This window comes from Phoenix dactylifera, chromosome 2, assembly GCF_051530095.1.
Source record: "Phoenix dactylifera cultivar Ajwa chromosome 2, Ajwa_hap1_PhDact_Kaust_v1.1, whole genome shotgun sequence".
NCBI classification, from domain to species: Eukaryota; Viridiplantae; Streptophyta; class Magnoliopsida; order Arecales; family Arecaceae; genus Phoenix; species Phoenix dactylifera.
This window is the reverse complement of record NC_143191.1, coordinates 33,870,221-33,892,355: the sequence shown is the minus strand read 5'-3', so window position 1 is coordinate 33,892,355 and position 22,135 is coordinate 33,870,221. Positions and strand designations below refer to the sequence as shown.

Here is a 22,135-nt window from a genome sequence, read left to right as displayed (position 1 = left end):
TAATTTTGGGTATTCGTCCTTGTTGGCATCTCTAATCAAAGCAGGGAGGTCCAATTTTATAATAAATATTATCCATCTAGGTGTGGTAGATGTGAACTAGAAAAAAAATATTATGAAAAACTAAAACTACTCCTTTATAAAAATAAATAAAAATTTATTTTAGATTTATTCCGTAAAACCCTACATGGTCGGACCGAAAAAATCCAAGCAGGCCACCCCCCCCAGGCTAAGAATAAAATGTCATACGGCTTGTGCCTGGGTTTATCAGGACTGAGGAGGCCCAAAATGGAATAACCAGCGCAGGCGCCGTTAGACGCCCGAAATCCACCTCTCTCTACAGCCGAAATCCCATCCGCTATGTACCACGATCGCCGGCGGTGAATGAGAAGCAACACGATGCACTCGCTCCGCCGCGCTCCTCTCCTCCATCACCTCCGCCCCAAACTCTGTGTCCCCTCCTCGTCGGAACTCCACTTTTTTCTTCTCCCGAAACGCTCGCTTTCCCCACGGAGCCCGCCGCTCCACTGTGGCTCCGTGCCGAAGCCTTTCTCGGGTCTCTGCGCGAGGGTGACGGCTAGGGCGTTTGGCACGGCCGCGGAGACCGTGGAAGAAGGTGCGGAGAAGAACGGCAGCTACTTCTTCGCGGAGGAGAGGGTCTCCTGGAAGTCCCTGGGGATCTCTGACCGCCTCTGTCGATCTCTCTCCAATGCCTCCCTTCACAAGCCCTCCCTTGTGCAGGTGCGTTTACCTTCTTGTCTTGCCTCTTTCGCTTCTGTTTATAACGTGGACTTGCCTTTCAACTGTTCTACGGAACGCCCACTAGAGAAGAGTGATTTCTTTTTGAGCTTTGATGTTATCCTTGGGAAGTCTTACCCAGTTTGGACCTCGTCCTGTTCCCCAAATTTAGACCCTTTGCTCTGGTTAGGTGCTCAGTGCCCAAGCCTATAGCTTGTTTCCTGACAGTCGCCAAGAGATGGTCCAACTGAACCGACGCTCCTAGTGGTATGGCTTGGCCCTGGCACGGCAACATATGAAGCGCTGGCATGTACTCGGTACAATGGGAATGTCATGTGCTGATGACCTGCTGGCCATGACGGTTGGCATGTATTGTGCCGTATCAATGTGCTGACTGGCACCTTGGTTCATGAATGACATCATTCTAGACTAAGGGTGCACATAGGTTGGGTCGGGTCTTAAGTGATCTGACCTAACCCGGTTTCTTGTTCAAGTCCTAATTTTGGACTCAGACCCAACTCAATTGAAGATTGGGCTGGGTCGGGTTCACGGATACAATTTTTGACCCAACGAGTTATTCAGGTCAGGTCTATGTATAATGCGAACCCAACCTAAAAAATTCGAATCCGGTTCGGGTCCTTCGGGTGCCGTTCGGATTTTGGTCGGGTTCGAGTCAAGTCCGTCACAAAGCCTACTTTCGTAAAATGGATGCTTTTGTGACCGTCGGTCGAGTCCGGAATAGAGAGCCAATTGAGATGCATGCTGACTGCCTGGAATGAATCAGTGGGATCGTTGCACATCTCAATGTTGTCTCTTCACCTCCTCGCAGAGCAAACCTACCTCAGGTCATGTGTTTATGAGGCCAATGGCGGCCACTGAGTCTGCTGCTGCCGACACCCCCATCTAGACCGAAAAAGAGAGGATATGCTACCACTCGGAGTAATATCTCGAGGAGGAAGACCTAGGGTTTTGAAGAACCGAAGAAGGGAGGAATATCTAGAGGAGGAACTAAGGAAGAATCGAAGAAGGGAGGATGGAGGAGAACAATGTAGGGCAAGTTGCAGATCTAGAATTTCGGAGGAGGGAGATACCTTGGGAGTTGGGACGAAGCACGCTGAAGTCGCCGGATGCCGAAGAGACTCGCTGAATCGTTGCACGAGCACGAAGGGGGAGATCGATTTGGGAAGGAAGGGTTTTGCACGACGGCTCCAAATGTTCCTCAGCCTTAGCCTCAGGAGAGAATTGAGATATCGAGAGATAGCGATGGAAAGGGAAAATCGAATGACCAGGCTAACTGGCTAAGCCTCGGCTGAAACCTTAAAGCAGCGAGCGAGTGAGCGAGCGACAAAGTGAGCATATGAGCGATTTCCCTATAGGCTGCGGCTGTGGCCTGTGGGCCCAAATGGGTAATCTAGATTCGGGTTGGGTCGAATCGGGTCGTTGGATAAACGATCCAGAATTGACTCAAAACAACGGGTCGGGTCGGGTTTGGATCGGGTCGAGATTCAGTAATCCCAGACCTGACCCGAAAATGGAACGAGTTCAATTTTAGAATTCGACCCGGCCCCATGGGTCTTCTAAAATGGGTCGGGTCGGGTCACAGGTCAACCCGACCCATTTGCAATCTTATTCTAGACTACATGAAGGTGTACTGACAATATGGTAACCATCTCTTTGAGGTTTTTTATCACTAAATTTTTTTATAGGATCATTAGCTATCGCCAACTTGCATGGGTTGAAATATCAACAGTATCATCATTGATGTGCAAGGGGCATGAGTTGCTTGTACTAGGCGGCAGATGAAATGGACAAATGCAAACAATGTACATTTGTGGAATAAGATTGCCATCCTCCATGTTGATATGAATATGATGGTGAAGATAAAGTAACTTTATTATAAAAATGAACATTGTCTGCAATATTCATATCTATACTAATTGACTCATGGTCCTTCTAATAACTTCTAAGCTCAGAGGATTTGCTTTGTGCCATGATATCAATATAGAATGGGAGGAGGAAAGTTGGAGTATGAGGTGGAAAGTGAGGGACAAAACGGGACCACCCTAGATTAGCTGATTAATAGGTCACGTGTTCAACCACTTGATAAGATGGAAAAGTTATAAACCACTATACTTAGTAAGCAGCATATTATATACATGCTCGATTTGATACATTTTATGAGCTCAACTTGCTATTTACTTAATTGGGACTTAATCACTCCATGTAGGTGTAGACACTCAAAATTATTCATAATACTCTTAACCTTTCCATCAAGACTTTCAAGATGTCGACTGTGCTCAGCTGAAACAAAATTAGTTTTACTTAATCTTGTTGAAATGATTTATTAGCAAAACTACCAGTTGTGAATGAAACGAACAGATAACACGAATCTCATTGTTGACAACTTTTCCCATAAATAATGAAGATCAACCTCAATGTGTTTGGTTCAATTGCAAAACGTGAAATTGCTAACAAAACACCTCTTGCTGCTGGGTTTTTGGAAAAGTAGCAGAATTAGTTCTGTATTGGCAGGAGTATTAATTTCCTAAAGTACAATGTGCAACCATTTTTGCTTGCATGTTGTGAAAGCCACAGCTCTAGAATTGGCTCCATGATGGAACAGCAACCATAAATTGTCTCTTTCTTTCCCAAGCAGCCACCCTTGTGTGCCCTTTCTCTTAGATGCACGATATCCTTAGGTTGATAAACAAGCAGAGAATTGTCTCAGCTTGCGTCAATATGACTCGAGACAACATGGTGTCCTATCGCATTTTACAGAAAACCTTGTCTTGTAGCATGTCTGCTGGACTTTAAGGATGGCATTGAAGTTTCAGTTGTGGGGAACAGGAGTTATGCATAGCTAACTGCAAGTGCAGTCAGGTGTTCAACTTGTATCAAATGTATCTTGAGGCTCACCTTGCTCTGTGTACAACTTTTAATTGGGTTTTCTGCATTATTCTGCAGTTTTCATCCTAGGGATGCTTTCCCAGGAATGTGCAATTTCAATGCTAGAAATATATAGAGTAGTCATTCTACGCTACTCAATTCAAGTTTATAGACCCACTTTCTGAAATTTGTATACCTCTCCTCACTTATTATCGTCGAATGTGTACTAGCTTAGTAAAGACACGAAATCCACATTTGGTTTAGAACCCTTGAGCCCACGTGGGGATACAAAATGCTGCAGGCTGTGAATATTAATAGTTGCCTTTTCGCATGTCAAGGAACTGATGCACTCGAAGAGACAAAAATGTTCAAGCATTTTTTTTCCTTTTTTTCGTTTCTTGTGATAGCACAAAGTTGCTATTTTTTATTTAGATATATAAGTGTTTTTTTTTTGAACATCTTTCTGTGTGGTCTCATCTCTTGAATGTGTCTCAATTCAGTGGTGATTCTGTAGTCAAGTATTACAGACTGCTCTGCATTGCATTATAACGATCATGTTCTACTGCTATCCATTTCATTAGCTGTAGTAAATCAAGGACTGTGTACATATTTTTTAAAGAGCATATGTTTGCATTGCAGGCTGCTTGTGTACCGCATGTTCTTACAGGAAATGATGTGATTATTGCAGCAGAAACAGGTAGTGGCAAAACACATGGCTATCTGGTTCCATTGATTGACAAGTTATGTTCCACATCTGGTCCTTGTATAGAAGCTAGTGCTTCTAGTAAAATTTCTGAAGTACATAAAATGGTTCTGGTTCTTTGCCCTAATGTGATGCTTTGTGAGCAAGTGGTTCACATGGCCAACTCTCTGCTCGATGATTCAGGCGAACCACTTCTGCGAGTTGCTGCTGTCTGTGGACGAAGGGTAGACATTATTCTTCCATTCTATTAATGTTTTGATCAATATATAGTGCAAAACAAAGTATGATTTATTTTAGTTATTGATCATATGCAATGAACATGAAATAGTAAATTAAGTACCATGAATTTCTTTCCAGTGGGTTGCTCCCATGTTGCATGAGCTTAAATTGTAGTTTATAGGGTACGTCTCTAGACCTGCTAGCCATTTTTCTAGGTTCAATGGAAAAAATGCTGGCCTTCAAAAAAAGACGCGCGGGGGGGGGGGGGGGATTCAAAGGTCTCTTGCCTAAAGTTGCCTTGACTAGAAACTTTTAGACGGTTGGTGTCAGCTTGATAGTTGAAAAATCTCCTTAATGCAGCTTTGGAGCCTTAACAACTTATAGTTGTGCTCCATATTTGACCCCATTATAATGGCAAAAAATTTGAATTTTTGTTATTGTTGTTGTTATTGGTGTAGTTATTGTTATTTCTCAATATTATTCTAGTTTTCTTAATTCTGGGGAATTATTGTTGGCAGGGATGGCCAGTTGCTCAGCCTGATATTCTTGTCTCCACTCCAGCTGCCCTTCTTAATTACCTTTTTGAATTTGACCCAGAAAAAAAGCGCCGTGCTAAATTCTTATCGGAAGCAAAATTTGTGGTAATTTTTCCTCTCAAAGCATATAAACTGATAAGAATGGAAGTGATGGCTTTCTTTGGTATATTTCTCTTGCTGGGATTATGCTATAATTTTAATACTAGATTTTTTCCTATTCTTTCCATGTTGATATATGGTTAAATAAAATCATAATATATACTAATACCCAAGGTCCGCAGTACCGGTGGCGGCCCAGACCAGTACGTACCGGTCTGATCTGGTCCGTACCAGTCTCGTATCGGTACGGCAGTCGTACCAGCCAGTTTTTCAATAAAAAGCTCCCGGTACCTCGCTGATCCGATACCGGTTCCAGCCCGGACCGGTACGGGCCGGAACGGCATACCCTGCTAGTACCTTTTCTGCTCAACTCGTCTTATTGTCAAGAGTTACATATTTCAATTCTTCAGGGTTAAACACAACATTTTGATTTTCAAAACAGGTCTTTGATGAAGCAGATATGCTTCTCTGTGGGAGTTTCCAAAATCAAATTATTCGCCTCATACATATGTTACGTTTTGAGGAAAAACAATTGTCTGAGATGGAAGATTCTGCAAAAGATGATTCAGAGGATATGACCAAAGAATCTCATGTGGCCTTGAGTTATGAAGACAAGGTTCAGCAGCTTGCCAGTGATCGTGAGGAGGAAGAAGCTGATGTTGGTGATGACCTTGAATTTTTTAAAACTGAGGACACCAGACATGAGTCTAGCAGCATAAAGGACTGGAGGAGGGTTAGAAAAGTTTATAGACGCAGTAAGCAGTATATTTTTGTTGCCGCTACCCTTCCTGGAAGTGGCAAGAAAACTGCTGGTGGGGTGCTTAAGCGAATGTTTCCTGATGCGACTTGGGTCAGTGGAAATTATCTTCATCGTCATAATCCTAGGTGTGCAACTTATTTCTTGCCGCACTTTTATCTCCTGTGCTATCATGCTGTTCCAGTTTCTAAGCAAGTCTCTTCTTGCTGTATTGGAAATAAAAAAGGAACCTTGAAAAGTCAATGTGATGACATTCATCATTTCTTCTGGAAGAAATCTTTGATTAAAAATAATACAAATTAGTTGCTCCTTGAATATATTTTGGTGATAATTTCTATTTTTTCCATTAAGAACTGCTTTATGTTGCATTTGATTTGGTTTCATGTATCCAAATACATTTTTCTTATTATCTGTCAGGTTATCTATGTGCTTACATGATTTAGTTTACAAATGTTCAGACTTCAGATAATAATGTTAGAATTATACAAGCATGGTTCTGTACATTTTAGTAAATATTATCTATAGTTATATCCAATAGCAACTGTGCCTTTGACATTCATTTTCTTCTTTTGCCAATGGCACGTGCCTATTCTATTCTTAGAAAAAAGGAAAAAGCGACACCGTTATCATATTTAAGGTGCAAAATGGAGACAAAAGATGAACATAGTGATTCATGGACAAAAATCATGATGGATGAAGGGCAAAACATGAACTGACACATAGCAATGTAGGAGAAATGATTTAACTGAAAAAATTGAAACCTGTCACTTAATAAGAAGGAATGCGTACAGCATATCGATTTTTTTTTAAATTAGAAAATATTTTCTCATTATTATTCTTCTAACGCATTTGGGCTAATTTACTCCAGTGGTGGATTCTATTTTATCTGGTTGGTCCTCCATGATTTCTGATGATTTGTTTGATATGGCATTACATTATTTATGAAGCTTTCTCACTTTTAAAACTTCTGATATGTACTTGATGCTATATTGTGTATATCTTTCTCAGATTGGAGCAGAGGTGGATAGAAGTTACAGCTGATACACAGGTAGATGCTCTTCTAGATGCTGTGAAATGTAGTTATGACATTAAACTCCAAGATTCTGATTCTGGTACAAGTCGAACGATGGTGTTTGCAAACACAGTTGATGCTGCTGAATCAGTAGCTAAAATTTTGCAAAGAGTTGGTATTGGGTGCACTTTGTACCATAGTGAAAGCTCACTAGACGAAAGAACAAAAAGTCTGGTTCTTTTTCGGGAAAATGGTGGTGTACTTGTCTGCACAGATGCTGCTGCTCGTGGTCTTGACATCCCCAATGTTTCACACGTAATTCAGGTAAAAGACATCTTTTTGGATAGGTCAGAACTCATCGATCATGCTATAATTATTTGGCTTCTGACTGTTTAACGGTTTCATTCAGTCTGTCATGCTTTATCACTAATTAACTTTAGATAGGTATTTTTTTATGAAGCAGAAATTTAGATATCCTCTTAAGCTTGAACATTATTAATTGCATACATTTCAGAAGACAATGATCTGGTATACACTTGCCCTAAGTTATTGAAAAAGCTCAGTATTGTGGGATGAAACTATCCCACTAACCCAAATTGGAGAAGGGACTCTCCAAAAATCTTAATCACTCTGAAACTTGGCTGAACCATTGTTGTTGAAATTGTTGACTGCTTGGGCTTTCAATGGGCTGGATTGGCCTGACTGGCTAAATATTAAACATGAGAAAAGCCAGTCTTGGACTAATAAATTAGGTGAATGTCAACCTTGGGCTAAGAAGTTGCAAACCAAGTGGACTAGGGCCAGGCTTGGTTATGGTTAAAAAAAGGCCCACTTTTGAACCAAGTACAATTTGACAAAGAGCACAATTTGACAAGTGCAAGTTTCAACCTGGCTTGGGACGCATGTAAACTTTTGGTATCATTGACTGTGATGCTGAAGATGAAGGTTGGGTCATTGGGAAATTGACGGCGCATCCTTTTCATTAAGATTAAAAGATGTCTTTAGTTTGTGAGTCCTCGTAGAAAGGTGTTAGGAGTAGGAGAATGACTAGGCTGGGGATGACTGTGAAGAAAAAAGTGTCCTCCATGTGTTCTTAATATGCATGTAACATGACTGTTTGTTACATTTTGTGTATTCTATTTCTGTTACAAAATAAAAGATGGTGTTTATTTCTGGATTCTGATGCCATATCAAGCAGATTTCTGACCTTCTGATTTTGGCCTTGTATTGTTCTTCATTGTGCCTCAAGACAATTAGCTCAGATGTTATGTTCTATTTAACCATAGTAAGGAAAAAAATTTCCTCGGCCCTTATTGTCTAAAGGACTAACTTTTTATTTTTCCTTTTCCTTCATATTGAAGGCGGAGTTTGCAACCTCTGCTGTAGATTTTTTGCATAGGGTTGGTCGCACGGCCAGAGCTGGTCAATCTGGAATTGTTACGAGCTTGTATACCGAATCAAATCGCGATCTTGTATCTGCTGTGCGACGGGCAGAGAGGATGGGTGAGCCTGTGGTAAGCTTGGTTTCAAATTTCATTTCATCATGGCAAAAGTCAGTTCTTAATTACAGAGTTCTTTTCCTGATACTTTCAGAAATAATTTTCGTGAAAAATATTAACCTAGATGTTGACTCAAATGATTATTCATATTTACTTTTTGAGTTTGTTTTGCCTCTTGGAATGTTTGACTAATTTTTCTATTACTTCAGGAGAAAGCATTTAGCAGGAAAAGGAGCTTCCGTAATAAGCTTAAGAAAAAAGGTACCCTCAATAGCATATATATGTTCCACTTGGTTGGTAAAGCATATTCTTTTTCCTGTTGAAGCTTGGGATCTCTCCTTATGTGATGCCATGGTTTTTTTTAAGATATAACATAGTACATACATACATAATGCATCTATATATTGGGTTAGGTTCAAATTACAACTTTGTTGAAGTGGATAATGAGGGTTAAGCCATTTGATGTGATCTACTATTTCTAAACTGCTTCCGCATAAAAAATCATATGATTTAGAACCTCTAGCCTATAGTGGTCAAACTATATATATAGTAGATTTCGACTCAGATCCACCAGGTCTTGATTGGAGGATGAGGGTTACACATAGATCATCCAAGCTATTGGATCTAATCTACCACCTCTAAACTACTTGCACATAAAAAATTATGTGATTCAAAGTATGGATCAAGTGGTCAAAAAATTTGATAGTTTAAACAACACGAAATAATACATGTTTTTTTATCACTTGATGTGTATAGGCTAGGGATCTTCAAGTCATATAATATTTGGTGCATAAGCAGCTTAGAGGTAATACACTACATTCAACTCCTTAGATGCATATATGCATACACACATGTGTACATACATGCATGTACGTGTGGATGCATGCATATATTTGTTCTGATGTGTCCCATTTTCCCAATTCTTGTTACATGTATTATTTGAATTTCTGATTTTGTTAATAGAAGCAAAATTTGGTTATTCTAAAATTAAATAGGAGAATACATAGCGAAATAACAAAATTTGTTTATTTGCCTGGTTGTTTAGAAATTGCCACGTACTTCTAGTGCGGAGAAATAATAAAAATGAAATGTTCTAAGCAATCATTCTGACTGGAGAACCATTAGTTTTAGGAGATCCATTGCCTGAAATTCTTAGAGTACATCTGAAGCCGTGTAGTGTAAAATTGAAATGTTTCTTTGAAAGTTTGAATTTCAACGGTTAGACATGCATTTTACTTCATACTTTACTATATTATGGAATCCAAATCTGAATACTATCATAGTAAGGGCTATCAGTGTGTCTCTAGGCTAGCTAACGAGCTTGTTTTTCAGAATCTTATATTGTTTTCACAGCTGGGATTTTCAATTATATTAATCTTTGTAGGTTGTGTTTGTGGTCGTTCCAGAAGTATTAACTGTCAATTATCTTGTTTTCCACAGGCAGAAGTGAAAAATTCACCTAATGTCCTCGCCTGATTTGAATCAAAGCTGAGATATTTATTTAGAGTGGTCTATAGCCTTGTGATCTAAACTTTTTGACCATGTAAATTTCTCATGAAGTAAATTGTGTGAGTTTTGTTGCATACAATCTGTACAATAGACCATGATCATTGGTTCCTATTTGGTGGAAACGACAAAACTAATGCTATCGCAAATACGAACGTTCCACTTAGGGGCAGACAGTGTTCATGAATCCAAACACAAATGATACAAAAATAAGGAAAAATCATTCTCAATTTTAATATACACTTAGTTATAGATATTTGGATTTCAACTGCATATGAATCTATAGTTTCTAGATAAAACCCTTGCCGAACTTCTTGTATTGGAAGATACTGAAGGATATGAAGAAGTTCGTCCTGCTTGTCTATGAATATGAAACAAAAATGATCCTATATTTCTACTCACATCCAGCTGGTGTGGCACACCCTTATTGGCTGTTGCATGCTCTACCTATCTGCTGGCTAATAGAGTTGGTAATACTAAATTAGATTAAATAGTCTCTCTTGTATTGTCATTTATTGCATTACTTACGCATGGATAGTGAATGGATTCGGGTGTGCATGGAGGACGGACTCCCTTGAAGCATTCTCCAATCTCAGTTCAAACTTGAACCTAGTTCTACTTGTCAAGGTTAGACCATTGTCGCATGGAAACCCATCATAGCAGGATATGGAACCATTATTGTTTCGTAAGAGGCCTAGATTTACTCTTTTATATGTCCCACAAGGGGTTTGTGATATGGAACCATCATTGTTTCGTAAGAGGCATAAATTTTACTCTCTTATATATACTTATCTATCCCACAAGGGGTTTGTGTAGATGGGCCCATAACGAAAAGCCCAGTTTATAAGTTGGTGAAATCATCCCGCAATCCCATGGCCCATGATGCAGCAGTGGACTAGGGTAGAGCTTAAAAAAATTATCCAGATAAGAGGTAGTACTGTCTATTGTGATAATCATGTGGTTCTGGGTAGAGCTGCAACGCATGCATATGCATTGATATGGTCGAACTACTGCTGGCTGTTGAATTGAACTAATCTAAGTAAGGGAAAAATAAAAATGATGTCAAAGTTAACCATAAAATTCAAAAAAAAAAAAGTTTGAGTCAATTGGATTTGTTGGGGGAAAATAAGTCGCTAAAAAAGCACAAGGGCACGCGGTTGGCATGTGCCTAAAGGCGCCTGACCTAGAGCCGACCAGAAGGCGCCCGACCTGAATCTGACCAGAAGGCGCCCGACCAGAACGCGCCCGACCAGGCGTCCGACCTGGAGACGCCCGACCAGACTTTAAGGCCTGCAACTAGACCTGGAGTCCGACTAGGCATTCAACTCCGAGGCACCCCGCCCAAACACTTGGCCTTAGCATCCTCAACCCCGAGAGTCCGGCCTCCCGACCGCACCACCTACCTGCTGCGGTCACATTCTTCTGCAGTTCGACCAGGGATCATGCCCTGCCACTGCCCTCAACCATTAAAGTGTATGGCCTCTGCTGATCTTCGGTTCACTCAACCATTAAAGCGCATGGCCTCTGCTTCACTCAACAATTAATGCCATCCACGGATCTCAAGTCCTCCATGGCAAGTCCGCTCGGCCGCGTCCGATCAACCACGACGACTTATTGCCGTCAGCTTGATCTCATACGACAAGGCATTAATTCACACGATCATGCATTAATTCACACGACACGCTCAATCATACAGTAACCCGTTCGCTCCGTCACATCACAGGTATACCTATATCCCTCTATAAAGAGAAAACTCCTCCTCCGGAAAAGGGGGTTGGCAAAACTCGGAAACTCTTGAGATATTCTTCTCTCCCTCTACATATTTGCCCCCTCTGACTTGAGCATCGGAAGGCCGGCGCCGGAAGCCCCGGCCACCGGCTTTTTGCAGGTCTTTCGGAGGACGCCGTTCGTCGACGGACCGCCACCCGCCATTTTCACGCCGGAGCTCCTCCTCCTCAGCCGACGGCTGCCCCCGGGTCCAATTTCCAGCAACAGGATTCAATTTTTTTCTAACAAAAAAACCTTTGAAATCTAGGGCTTTCAAGCTTGCGAGTCCAGAACCCTCCACACAGCCAATTTAGCAGCCATTCCGACGAGGGTTTTTAATTGTTAGATCCAGACACTAGCATTCATGCACTCTAGAGAGTTCTTTTACCATCGAACCTCTCTTTTGACCCCCTATTCATCTGACAATATGCACATGCCTCCAGCTACTCTCGGTGGGATGCAGCTCAGCACCAGTAGCCATCCTCTCTTACCCCAGTGCTCGCTATCTGCATTTTGGCTAACTGTTCGAGGACAAGCATCGTGTGTTTATTATATAAATAATGGAACAACTACACCCTACCCCAGTCCAAAGGCCAATTGTCTTATAATTAATCATATTTAACTATATAATAAAAATATCTTGCATGGGCAGAATTGGAAACGCCTGTGCGATAAGTAGCAGCTTCCCATGTCACATGTCCATGTGCCGCTTGGCCAGCCTTTGATAACCACGGTCACCAGTCTTCTCTTCTCCCTTTATATATACAACACTAGGGTGCTCGACAACGCTCACCACTGCTAAACCAAGTGTTCGGCTCCTCCTCTCCATCTCACATTTCTCCACTATGGCTCTTAAGGTGGCAGTCTTTCTGTTAGCATCTTTTCTCTTGATCAGTACTCGAGTAAGACATCTCTGCCTTCTCTCTTTACCCACTAATATTTAATGTACCGAGCTCATTTATTTGATCAAATAATGCTGTGAATTCTTGCAGGTGTCGTCAAATGCTGAGGAACCTTTGATGGAGGTAATAATTTTTCATGTTTAGAATGATGCCATGCCTCTTAAAGCTAAGTTCACACATTGTTTGCTTTTACTTAGGTTGCAGCAGCCAGCTACCCTCACCTAGCTCCTGCCCCGGCTCTGGCACCTCGTGTGATCGTGGACACCAAAGGTAATTCGCCAGGCCGAGTTTGAGGGTTGCTTTGATGTTACGATAGGATGAGTTGATCTGATGTTATTCTCGCCTTGATATGGTTGTGGTGCAGAGTGCGGTGGGGCGTGCAAAGAAAGGTGCAAGCTTCACTCACGGCAGAACGTGTGCAACCGAGCGTGCATCTCGTGCTGCAGTGTCTGCAAGTGCGTCCCGCCGGGGACGTATGGCCACACCGAGTTGTGCGGCAAGTGCTATACCGATTGGAAGACCCATGGAAACCGAACCAAGTGCCCTTAGATTTTTAGGTGGTCTAAACTTGCTTCCGTACGTGATGTTCCATTTCTAGCTAGCGTGTGAAAGAGATTTCTAGCTCGTGTGTGGGTGAGCGAGTTGCTCAGTTCTTGATGTAATCCAGTTAGGTCTGAAGAAGAGTAAATTGTTCTTGGTGTTCTAGTTTTGAATTATTACTACCGATTACTTAATAATCCAGTTCAAACAATACTACAAACGGAGCTCGAGATGGAGACCTGCCAGTGCTTATGATCATGTGGGATGTTTCCTGAAAGCCTTTAAACTTTCTGGCCAGCCAATGACTGCAACCCTTTCGACAAGGCTCCTAGCTATATATCCTCCATAGCGCGGGGAGGGGAACGCAGGCTTGAAACTAGCAGCCCTCCGGTCTACTGAAGACTCCTTTGGAACTTGGAGCTAGTCCTGGGAAAAGCCTTTTGGGAATATACTTTCTAGCCTTGTACCTAGTTCTGCTTATCCTGGCTGGCCCATTCAGGATATTAAGTTAAGAACCCAAACCAATGCAGGAGTACCAACAGCCAAAATTAAAGATCTGGCTCAGCCAAGTTAGTTGGATAGACCCCTAAACTACGTTTCACTCTTTTGAACTAAAAGACCAGTTTTCTTGTCTCAGGATTAGTCTTAGGCCGCTAAGCTGTAATCCTGTATATTTTACCAACTAAAGTCATTAGCCTTGTTCTAATAACCCACAGCCTACATCCTTCTGCTAATTTCTAGTAGGTGTAAACTCGAAATTAAGATGTAGTTGAAGACCGCATGAAACCTCACGCTCTTTGGAATGATGTAAGATGGCTACGAACCTACGATCATCCATTCTTGCTTTCGCCCAGCTATCAAAGCGAACGAGCTAGATGGAACCGATGAGAAAAGGGAGCATCCATGGTGGCCCGAAGGTGCAGGATTAGCTGACGCACGGTGGCACACGGTCATGTAGCGGACGGGCCTACAAGCCTTGCTCCCCGGTCCAGTGTTGGAATTCCGAGGTAGGACCAGTCAGGCATATTAAGACGTGGCTAAATAAAATCCAGTGCTGTTTAGACTTTAGACCTTGACCTCGGTTTCGGGGTGTAAACGTACAAAAGTCTTGACGTTATTCCAAAATCCAAACACCAAATGACATCGAGCATAGATTGTCGGGATGCTATGTAGCACTCAATAACCACTCAAGGAAAGGAAGAAATTCATAATAAAAGGCTAACAAAGTAAAGAAAGCTTCATTGCCCTCTCTGCAAAAGATGAAACCAACAAACCAACCACGATGTCCTACATTCAGCAACAAAGTACCATTCCAAGACGTAACCAGCTAGCACATTAGATATAGTGTACATAAACACAACAAGCAAGGAAGCACCGCATCCACACGTCGTCGTCGTCGTCGTCGTCGTCGTCGTCCATCGAGAGAGCACGAAGGCAGGCAGTTCTGATTCAAGGACACTTGGTTTTGTTGTTATGCGTGGTCATGCTGGTGTAGCAAGTCCCACACATATCCCGGTTGCCAGAAGTGCCCGGTGGCACGCACTTGCACCTGAAGCAGCACGTCCCGCACGCTCGGAGGCACACGTTCGGTCGTGAGTGCCGACTGCACCGCACCCCACACAGCCCCCCGCAGTCTGCCTCCCAGATCACACAGAAAACCGCGAAGAAGTCACCACCGTTCCAATCGACTAATGGAACAAAATAACTAAATTTAAACTTCGTGTGCATGTGGATGCATCCGCTCGCGTTGGTCATTAGGTTCTTTGCTAGTTTAAGGGATGCACAAGAGTCCATCCTCGGGCCTGGTTTTTTATATTATTTTAGGTTGGAATTTCCAACCATGTCTGTTCAAGAAGTTCAGCAATGCGGTGGGAGTAAGAAGTGAAAACGAAGCCAAACGGAGCTGTAACACCCGAGAATTCAGACTTTCCCAGTCTCGAGGAGCTTATCGAGTTGTACCCGAGCTTCTGGTTTGGAAGCAGATAGGGGCCACAGCTCCTAAAGAAAGTGGAATCCAAGGAGTGGCACAGCAGGGAGGACTGAGGAGTGTCAGGTATATGGGGCTGCAGGATTCTGCTTTGAGCCAATAGGGTTGGGCCCGATTCACAAGACCACTTGATTCTTCCTGGCAACCAGCTGTGTTCCTAGATAGACGGGCAATTCGGAAACAGCTGGGCCCAACCATTTGAAGGCATGCTGCCCATAAATATTTAGCTACAGTAGAAGAATCCGTACTAAAGTTGGTGTGAAGAAACAGTGGGAAGGTCAGACCGCGTCTCTTCCTTAGCTCCTCATGGTACCCACCCACGGGCCACGGCCATTGGGGGATTTTTTTTTTTTTTTTTTTTGTACACCATTGGGACTCTTGCCATCATGGTTATTTTTAGCGTTTAGGACGCTCGGGTACTCCCACCAACCTATCACCGGGTGATAGAGAGAGAGGGAGGGAGGGACGGAGACAGCTGTTCGTATTCATGGCGGATCCAGCACCAGTCTTTGACCGTACCATCCACTGGATTTTGTTTTTCTTTTAAAAAGAAATGAGAATACCCTGAAGACGTAATTATGTTTACTCCTAAGTCCTAAATCATATAGAAAGAGCTCGGAATAACGCTGGAGACGTAATTATGTTTACTCAAAAGTATAGTTCATAATTAAAGTCGCTCATCATTGCTCCCCTTAATTGAACTGGCTATCTTGAAGTGTGCCGCGTAATAAAGCATGGTGAATGGAGCAAGACAGCTGAGTGGCTTTTTTGAGTGATTTCCCCAAAGTTACCTTGGCATTGCTCATTACCCAAACTCTGGTGCGCAGTTTATAAGGCTTCCCATGATGTGATCATTTTAAATCGATAATGTTTATTTAGTTCAACTTGTTATCTTCAAATGAACAAGCCAGAGTTGGATGTGCATTTATATATTTAATATGAATAATAAACTAGACTGAAGGATCAAAGACATCCATCATAACTCTTATATATTCTATACCCCAAACTTCAATCACAGTAGAAAAAGGTACAAAATGATAGTTTTTCATATCAACGTTGACCCGGGGGTTTGAGCTAGCCTCGGCAAGCTGGTTGCCGGAGCTAAGCTAAAATTTCGTCTGCGACTTTGTGCGTTGTGATTGCATTTTTACATGCAATTCCAAATACAAATTTATATTTAGAGATAAGCGCGACGCACAAAGGGCCAAAACTTGAACTAGTCCCGGCAATGACTAGTTCAAATAAATTGGTCCACCGAGGCTCACGCTCTTGGAGGTATGGCTTATCAGATCGGTTAATTTGGTTGATTTATGAGTTCAATCGCATATCAAAATACCAAATGAGTGAAGTGACTGCAGCCCAGCATCCAGATTAGATATATTTGAGACTAAAATGAAGAAGAGAGAGAAAGATGCCCACCTAGAACACCAACAGGCTTCCCATTCCCACCTCTTGGGATCATCTACAACGTTAAAAGACACCACCGAGAAATATGAGCAAAAGAATGAATGAGTGGAAAAAATGGCGTAATCCCATACAAACTCTGAGAAGTGTTTACCGGATCCGCCTCCACCACGGCCTTATCAAAAGGAGCCTGTCATGCATTTTAGGGACATAAGGAATAAACTAAAGTAAAGCTAATCTTGCTCGTATAAATGAAAAGAGGAATGCCCCCTTGGTACCTCAGTAAGGATGCAAAGCAGAACCACAGTGAAAAGCAGCGCTCTCAAAGCCATGGCAACCAGCTGAAGTGAAGCAGGGAATGGAGAATGATGTGAGTGGGGATGGCATCGCGTGGTTGGGCTGCTTTAATAGGGGTAGTTCTAAATACACCCCCCCGATTGCTCAGGACACCCCCCAAAAACCAAAAAAAAAATACCCAAACTAACCTTTAGTGTAATTACCATATTGCCCTTGAAATTTTCTCAGTACACCCCCCTTCCTCCTCCTCCGTCTCCTCCTCCGTTTCGTTTTGAAAAGGAAAAAAAAAACCACCCCTCAAACCCCCCTTAAACCCCTCGATCCATTTACATCGTTTAGGCGATCTTTGAAGGAGATTTAAGCCCCATTCGAAGCATGGACAAGCAACTAGTGATTTGGGACGAAGAATCGGCCGCAAAGGTACGTGTTCCACCTTGTTTCGAAAGTTTTTTTTTTTCACGGTTCGTGCTCCGTTCGGCACTGGATCGCCGAACAAAAGGCTTCTGTTCGGCTGCATAGTGCCGAACAGAAGCCTTCTGTTCGGCAACGCTCTACCGAACAGAAGGCTTCTGTTCGGCTGCACAGTGCCGAACATAAGGCTTCTGTCCGGCACACTGCAGCCGAACAGAAGGCTTCTGTTCGGCACTCTGCAGCCGAACAGAAGCCTTCTCGTGCCAAATCGCGTGCCGTGCTGAATTTTGTGCCGAACAGATCCTCTGATTCATTAATTCTTGGTGATAAATTATTTTATATGTAGGGCTATGCTACAACCGAATCGAGTATAATTGGATCAGAATTTGTACTGGATTACACAAGCGAATTTACAACTTACGAGGTATTATAATATATTGTGCAATTTTGTATTAGTTTAGCGAGCTATTTTTACAACTGTGTACTTACATAAATTGTTTAATGTATAGATCTTCAAGAGTAGAGAGGACTTGTGTAATTGGTGTCGTGAAGCTGGGAGGCGAAATGGTTTTGTTGTTGTAATCAAATCATCCGATGCAGGTACCATTTCTAAGAAACTCAGAATTACGTTAGGTTGTGAGAGGGGTGGGACGTACCGAACCACAAAAGAAAAGCGAATAAAGACTGCCTGTGGGACAAAGAAGTGTGGATGCCCTTTTGCATTAAGAGGAAAGAAATTGGATACTGCGGATGATTGGATATTACTGGTCGTATGTGGAGTGCACAATCATCCCGCTGCAGAGAATCTGGAGGGGCACTCATATGCAGGGAGATTATCTGAGCAGGAGACGGAATTGTTAGTGGATATGTCGAAGAGTTTGGTTCGTCCAAAGGACATATTATCCACATTGAAGGAAAGAGATGCCCTCAATGTTACGACTATCAAGACTATCTACAATGTACGTCAACGGTTTAAGGTTGCAGAGAAAGCCGGGAGGTCTGAAATGCAACATCTATTAGGTAAATTATCAGAGGCTAAATATATTGAGTGGCATAGGAATTGTACTAATACGGATGTTGTGCATGACTTATTTTGGGCACACCCTGGCAGCATTGATTTGTTCCGTGCATTTCCCCGTGTGTTGATAATGGATTGCACGTACAAGACGAATAGGTATCGTCTTCCGCTCTTAGAGATTGTGGGGGTGACATCTACTGACATGACATTTTCAGTTGCTTTTGTATACTTAAATTCTGAGGGGGAAGAAAGCTATACTTGGGCATTAGAGAGATTGCGCAGTGTCATAGCTGATGATGTTTTGCCTGAGTTGATTGTTACAGATAGAGACTTGGCTTTGATGAATGCAATTCATAGAGTATTTCCTACTGCTAGACATTTATTATGTAGATGGCATATTAGTAGGAATGTTTTGGCCAAGTGCAAAAAATTTTTCGAATTGAAGGAGAAATAGGATAAATTTATTATGAGTTGGAATGTACTAGTGCTGTCCTCCACGGAAGACGAGTATAATGATCGCTGGAGTGCACTGCAGAGAGAGTTCGGTACCTATCCAGATGCACTACAGTATGTGTCAGATACTTGGCTGAGCAAATAAAAGGAAAGATTTGTTGCGGCGTGGACTGATACATGCAGGCACTACGGAAATGTGACGACAAATAGGTATCACAAATAAAGACTCATTTAAATTTAATTTGCCTCAATTCTTATATCTAACTTTCATTTGTTTACTAGGGTCGAGAGTGCACATGCAAAGCTCAAAAAGCAGCTTGGATCAAGCCAAGGAAGTTTCGAGTCATCTTGGACTAGAATACATGGATTGATTGAGTTGCAGCACAGCTCCGTTAAAGCCTCATTGGAGAAGAGTTTATTGGTAGTGCAGCACAACTTCAAGCCAGCTGAATTCAAAGAGTTGCGAGGTTTCATATCTATAAGTGCGTTAAATCATGTCCTCGCCCAATCGAAACGAGCCAATTCAGTTGGGTTTGATGATTCAAATTGTGGGTGCGCTATTCGACGCACACATGGTATACCATGTGCTCACCAGATTGCGCGGTACAGGGTGGAAGGTCGGCCCATTCCTCTCGACTGCATAGATCCTCATTGGAGGAAACTTGATATTCTGCCTACCCCCCCCCGTGCAGCCAATTCAGTTGAGTTGTGATGCAGAGTTAGATTTGATTGCGCTACGATTCAAGAAGTTAGATGGGGCTTCTCAATTGCAGATGATCAAGAAGTTACGAGAGATTGCAAGTCCAGATAGTACACCTCTTTTAGAGCCTGCAAAACGGAAGACCGGTTCACGTGGGCGCGCTTCACTGAAGGTTGATACGTCTACTCGACGTGACCCGTCTGCGTTTGAGTTGGTTCTATCTGGACAGGATAGTTATTCACCTGGTGTTGAGAAAGTTACCATCCGCAATCCATCTACTCAGATTCAAAAGAGACGGCCCAAGCAAAAGGTAAGTACCAAATATTTATTTCCTTACAATAGGTATCACAACGTCTACGGGACGGTCCGTGCCGTGCCGGTATGTCATGTGCCGATACGGGACATGTCGGGACGTGCCGTGCCGAGATGTGCCGATACGGGACATGTCGGGACGTGCCGTGCCGAGATGTGCCGATACGGGATGTGCCGTGCCGAGATGTGCCGATACGGGATGTGCCGTGCCGAGATGTGCCGATACGGGACATGTTCTGCCATTGTTACATATTTTCTATCATTTGATATTATTTGCAGATTTTTCGTACTAGAGCCCAGTCACATACGCCCATTATCTATATTGATGCTATTCCTTCTGCCTTGAGACCATACATCCAGCATATCAAGGATGTAAAAGCTGATGGGAATTGCGGATTTAGGGCAATAGCTGACTTACTGGGATTTGGAGAAGATGACTGGGTGCGTGTTAGGAAGGATTTATTGCAAGAGTTGCAATGTCATTCGGACCACTATCGCACATTATATGGTGTGGAAGGGACGATTGCTGAGATCACTCATGCATTATCATATTATGATGATTGTCCACCATATGACAGATGGATGACTATGCCGGACATGGGTCATCTTATAGCATCCTGCTATAATGTTGTCCTATACCATCTCTCGTTGCAACAATGTCTGACCTTCCTACCTCTCCGTTCTGTGCCAGTACCTCTTCTATCCCGCAAAGATATCGCTATCGGATTCGTAAATGGAAATCATTTTGTTGAGGTACTACGTTCACAACACTTGCGAATATTTAATTTTGCTTATTTAATTTTGCTTATTTATAATTTTGTAGCTATTAATATTTTCTTATTTCTAATTTTGAAGGTGTTCTTGTTGCCGGGACATCCCGTTCCGCCAGTAGCGACCAACTGGCGAAAATATCATCTTCCTTGTGCTACCGGATGGGAAAATTCATATGAAGCACGGATTCAACAGTTCAAAGAGAGCATCTCACCTAATGTTATAATTAGCGAGACAGTAGAGTTAGATTGATTATTTATATATGTACAATTTTTGAAAGTTGTAAATTTTTTGGGGCTCTTAGAGTCATGTACTGTGAAACTCCATCATCAGCTGGGAATACATATGACGACTGTTGTTTCCGTTGAGATTTCAGATGTAAACAAAAACATACTTAAGAGCTGGTGGGAGCAAACAAATCAAACAGGGGAACTAATAGACTTTTCTGATGTACAAGAACTTAACGGTGACAAGCTTGAGCAGATGATTAACACATTTGTTGGAAAAGAGGGCTCTGTGATGTTCTTGGTTAAGAGGTTAATCGGCTGCCCTCTCCTTGCAAGGCCAGGTCTTGCCACTGGCACCCTCTTAGGCTTTGCTGCCTTTTTTGGAGGGGAACTTTGTCCAGGGTCAGCTTTGATTGGAACAACATTTGGAGGTACCTCAGGGGGAGGTGGAGGCAGAACATCAGTCGTATCAGATTCAGGGTCAAACCCCCCACGGGACTCCATCTCCTCAGGGGGAGGTGGAGGCAAGACAGTAGAGTTAGATTGATTGTTTATATATGTACAATTTTTGAAACTCCATCATCAATATAAATCAAAAAATATCTGTCTTCGCATTGTTAGATTGATTGTTATGTGCACTGTTATATTTGTGTAAAATAGAACGGGCCAGGCTTTACAAAGATTACACGTAAATGTACCAAAAATATATATTTTTCATTAATATCAAAGGCTTTACAAAGATTACAAAGGCTCCATCATCAATCCCTATGACGCCATCGTCGACGCGTGTACTGCTGTACGTCCGAATGAGAGGGTCCTGGATCCGAATGAGAGGGTGCTGTACTCGGGCCAGGCTCATCACCCAGAAGTACCTGATGCATCTGAGAAATAGCATCATATAGGTGCCCGGCACCTAGTGACGTAGCCTCTGAGGGACCCATCCGTACAATGTCGGTACTGATACCGAGTGCAGCTGCATTACGCCGCCGGTGCATGTCAGCATCATCATGACCTCCCCTAGCTCTAGAATGAGTACTCGAGCGCAGATGAGGAGGCTGAACTGCAACGTGCGTGATACGGAGATACCACTCCATGTATCCCGGTACGCTGTCTGATGGCCGGGTAACTGGGTGGCTCCTGCTCGCCTGGCTCAGCACGTGGTCCTCCCACCGCTCCCAAAGCTGATCCATATAGGAGTAATGTATCCGGTACGAGCCTGCTGTGGAACCTCTGTTGGCTCGCGTAGGGGCTAGTGGCGCTCGAGGGATGGTCTGAATACGACCAAACTGTCTAAGAACCCTTTCTGGATGATAGGGTTCTACGATATCAAGGCACTTGATGGAGCCACTAAAAAATGCGACGGGTATATATGGGCGATCTCCTCGAAGCCGATG

The 22,135-nt window shown here is 42.7% G+C and overlaps 4 protein-coding genes across 8 annotated transcripts; 3 read left to right on the top strand and 1 right to left on the bottom strand.

The window, feature by feature from the left end:
• The first annotated feature begins 267 nt into the window (after positions 1–267).
• EMB3108 (DEA(D/H)-box RNA helicase family protein) lies at positions 268–10,029 on the top strand. Of its 4 annotated transcripts, none has more exons than XM_088716077.2 (8): positions 268–738; positions 4,261–4,548; positions 5,062–5,184; positions 5,621–6,063; positions 6,944–7,271; positions 8,309–8,461; positions 8,656–8,707; positions 9,887–10,029. In XM_088716077.2, exons 1-8 carry the CDS (start codon positions 382–384, stop codon positions 9,907–9,909), a joined length of 1,767 nt encoding a protein of 588 aa, XP_088572203.1. In that variant the 5' UTR covers positions 268–381; the 3' UTR covers positions 9,910–10,029. The 4 variants fall into 4 exon arrangements, with proteins under 4 accessions (XP_088572203.1, XP_088572205.1, XP_088572204.1 ...); XM_088716080.1 differs by having other exon boundaries at positions 604–738; positions 4,313–4,548; XM_088716079.2 differs by lacking the exon at positions 4,261–4,548.
• Positions 10,030–12,446: 2,417 nt separating this feature from the next.
• Positions 12,447–13,326, top strand: LOC148714744 (snakin-2-like). The gene is made up of 4 exons (XM_088716083.1): positions 12,447–12,621; positions 12,712–12,744; positions 12,819–12,891; positions 12,986–13,326. The coding sequence occupies exons 1-4, from the start codon at positions 12,565–12,567 to the stop codon at positions 13,168–13,170; spliced, it is 348 nt and encodes a 115-aa protein (XP_088572209.1). The 5' UTR covers positions 12,447–12,564; the 3' UTR covers positions 13,171–13,326.
• Positions 13,327–14,372: 1,046 nt separating this feature from the next.
• LOC148714743 (snakin-2-like) lies at positions 14,373–16,963 on the bottom strand. The gene is made up of 4 exons (XM_088716084.2): positions 16,831–16,963; positions 16,707–16,742; positions 16,568–16,610; positions 14,373–14,795 (listed from the first exon to the last, which is right to left on the bottom strand). The coding sequence occupies exons 1-4, from the start codon at positions 16,882–16,884 to the stop codon at positions 14,611–14,613; spliced, it is 318 nt and encodes a 105-aa protein (XP_088572210.1). The 5' UTR covers positions 16,885–16,963; the 3' UTR covers positions 14,373–14,610.
• A 1,846-nt stretch (positions 16,964–18,809) lies between these two features.
• On the top strand, positions 18,810–21,758 carry LOC148714742 (uncharacterized). 2 transcript variants are annotated; one of them, XM_089928921.1, is made up of 4 exons: positions 18,866–18,941; positions 19,014–19,741; positions 20,023–20,496; positions 20,599–21,758. In XM_089928921.1, the coding sequence occupies exons 2-4, from the start codon at positions 19,505–19,507 to the stop codon at positions 20,764–20,766; spliced, it is 879 nt and encodes a 292-aa protein (XP_089785047.1). In that variant the 5' UTR covers positions 18,866–18,941; positions 19,014–19,504; the 3' UTR covers positions 20,767–21,758. The 2 variants fall into 2 exon arrangements, with proteins under 2 accessions (XP_088572208.1, XP_089785047.1); XM_088716082.2 differs by having other exon boundaries at positions 18,810–19,741.
• The last annotated feature ends 377 nt before the right edge of the window (positions 21,759–22,135 follow it).

Excerpts from the sequence above, each read along its gene's own strand:
- LOC148714743 (XM_088716084.2), bottom strand. The coding sequence starts at position 16,884 with ATGGCTTTGAGAGCGCTGCTTTTCACTGTGGTTCTGCTTTGCATCCTT. Across the intron at positions 16,743-16,830 it reads TGCTTTGCATCCTTACTGAG|GCTCCTTTTGATAAGGCCGT; the intron begins GTACCAAGGGGG and ends AATGCATGACAG. Across the intron at positions 16,611-16,706 it reads CCGTGGTGGAGGCGGATCCG|ATGATCCCAAGAGGTGGGAA; the intron begins GTAAACACTTCT and ends TTAACGTTGTAG.
- LOC148714742 (XM_088716082.2), top strand. The coding sequence starts at position 19,505 with ATGATCAAGAAGTTACGAGAGATTGCAAGTCCAGATAGTACACCTCTT. Across the intron at positions 19,742-20,022 it reads AGAGACGGCCCAAGCAAAAG|ATTTTTCGTACTAGAGCCCA; the intron begins GTAAGTACCAAA and ends TATTATTTGCAG. Across the intron at positions 20,497-20,598 it reads ATGGAAATCATTTTGTTGAG|GTGTTCTTGTTGCCGGGACA; the intron begins GTACTACGTTCA and ends CTAATTTTGAAG.
- LOC148714744 (XM_088716083.1), top strand. The coding sequence starts at position 12,565 with ATGGCTCTTAAGGTGGCAGTCTTTCTGTTAGCATCTTTTCTCTTGATC. Across the intron at positions 12,745-12,818 it reads CTGAGGAACCTTTGATGGAG|GTTGCAGCAGCCAGCTACCC; the intron begins GTAATAATTTTT and ends GCTTTTACTTAG. Across the intron at positions 12,892-12,985 it reads TGTGATCGTGGACACCAAAG|AGTGCGGTGGGGCGTGCAAA; the intron begins GTAATTCGCCAG and ends GTTGTGGTGCAG.
- EMB3108 (XM_088716077.2), top strand. The coding sequence starts at position 382 with ATGAGAAGCAACACGATGCACTCGCTCCGCCGCGCTCCTCTCCTCCAT. Across the intron at positions 7,272-8,308 it reads ATGTTTCACACGTAATTCAG|GCGGAGTTTGCAACCTCTGC; the intron begins GTAAAAGACATC and ends TTCATATTGAAG. Across the intron at positions 8,708-9,886 it reads TAATAAGCTTAAGAAAAAAG|GCAGAAGTGAAAAATTCACC; the intron begins GTACCCTCAATA and ends TGTTTTCCACAG.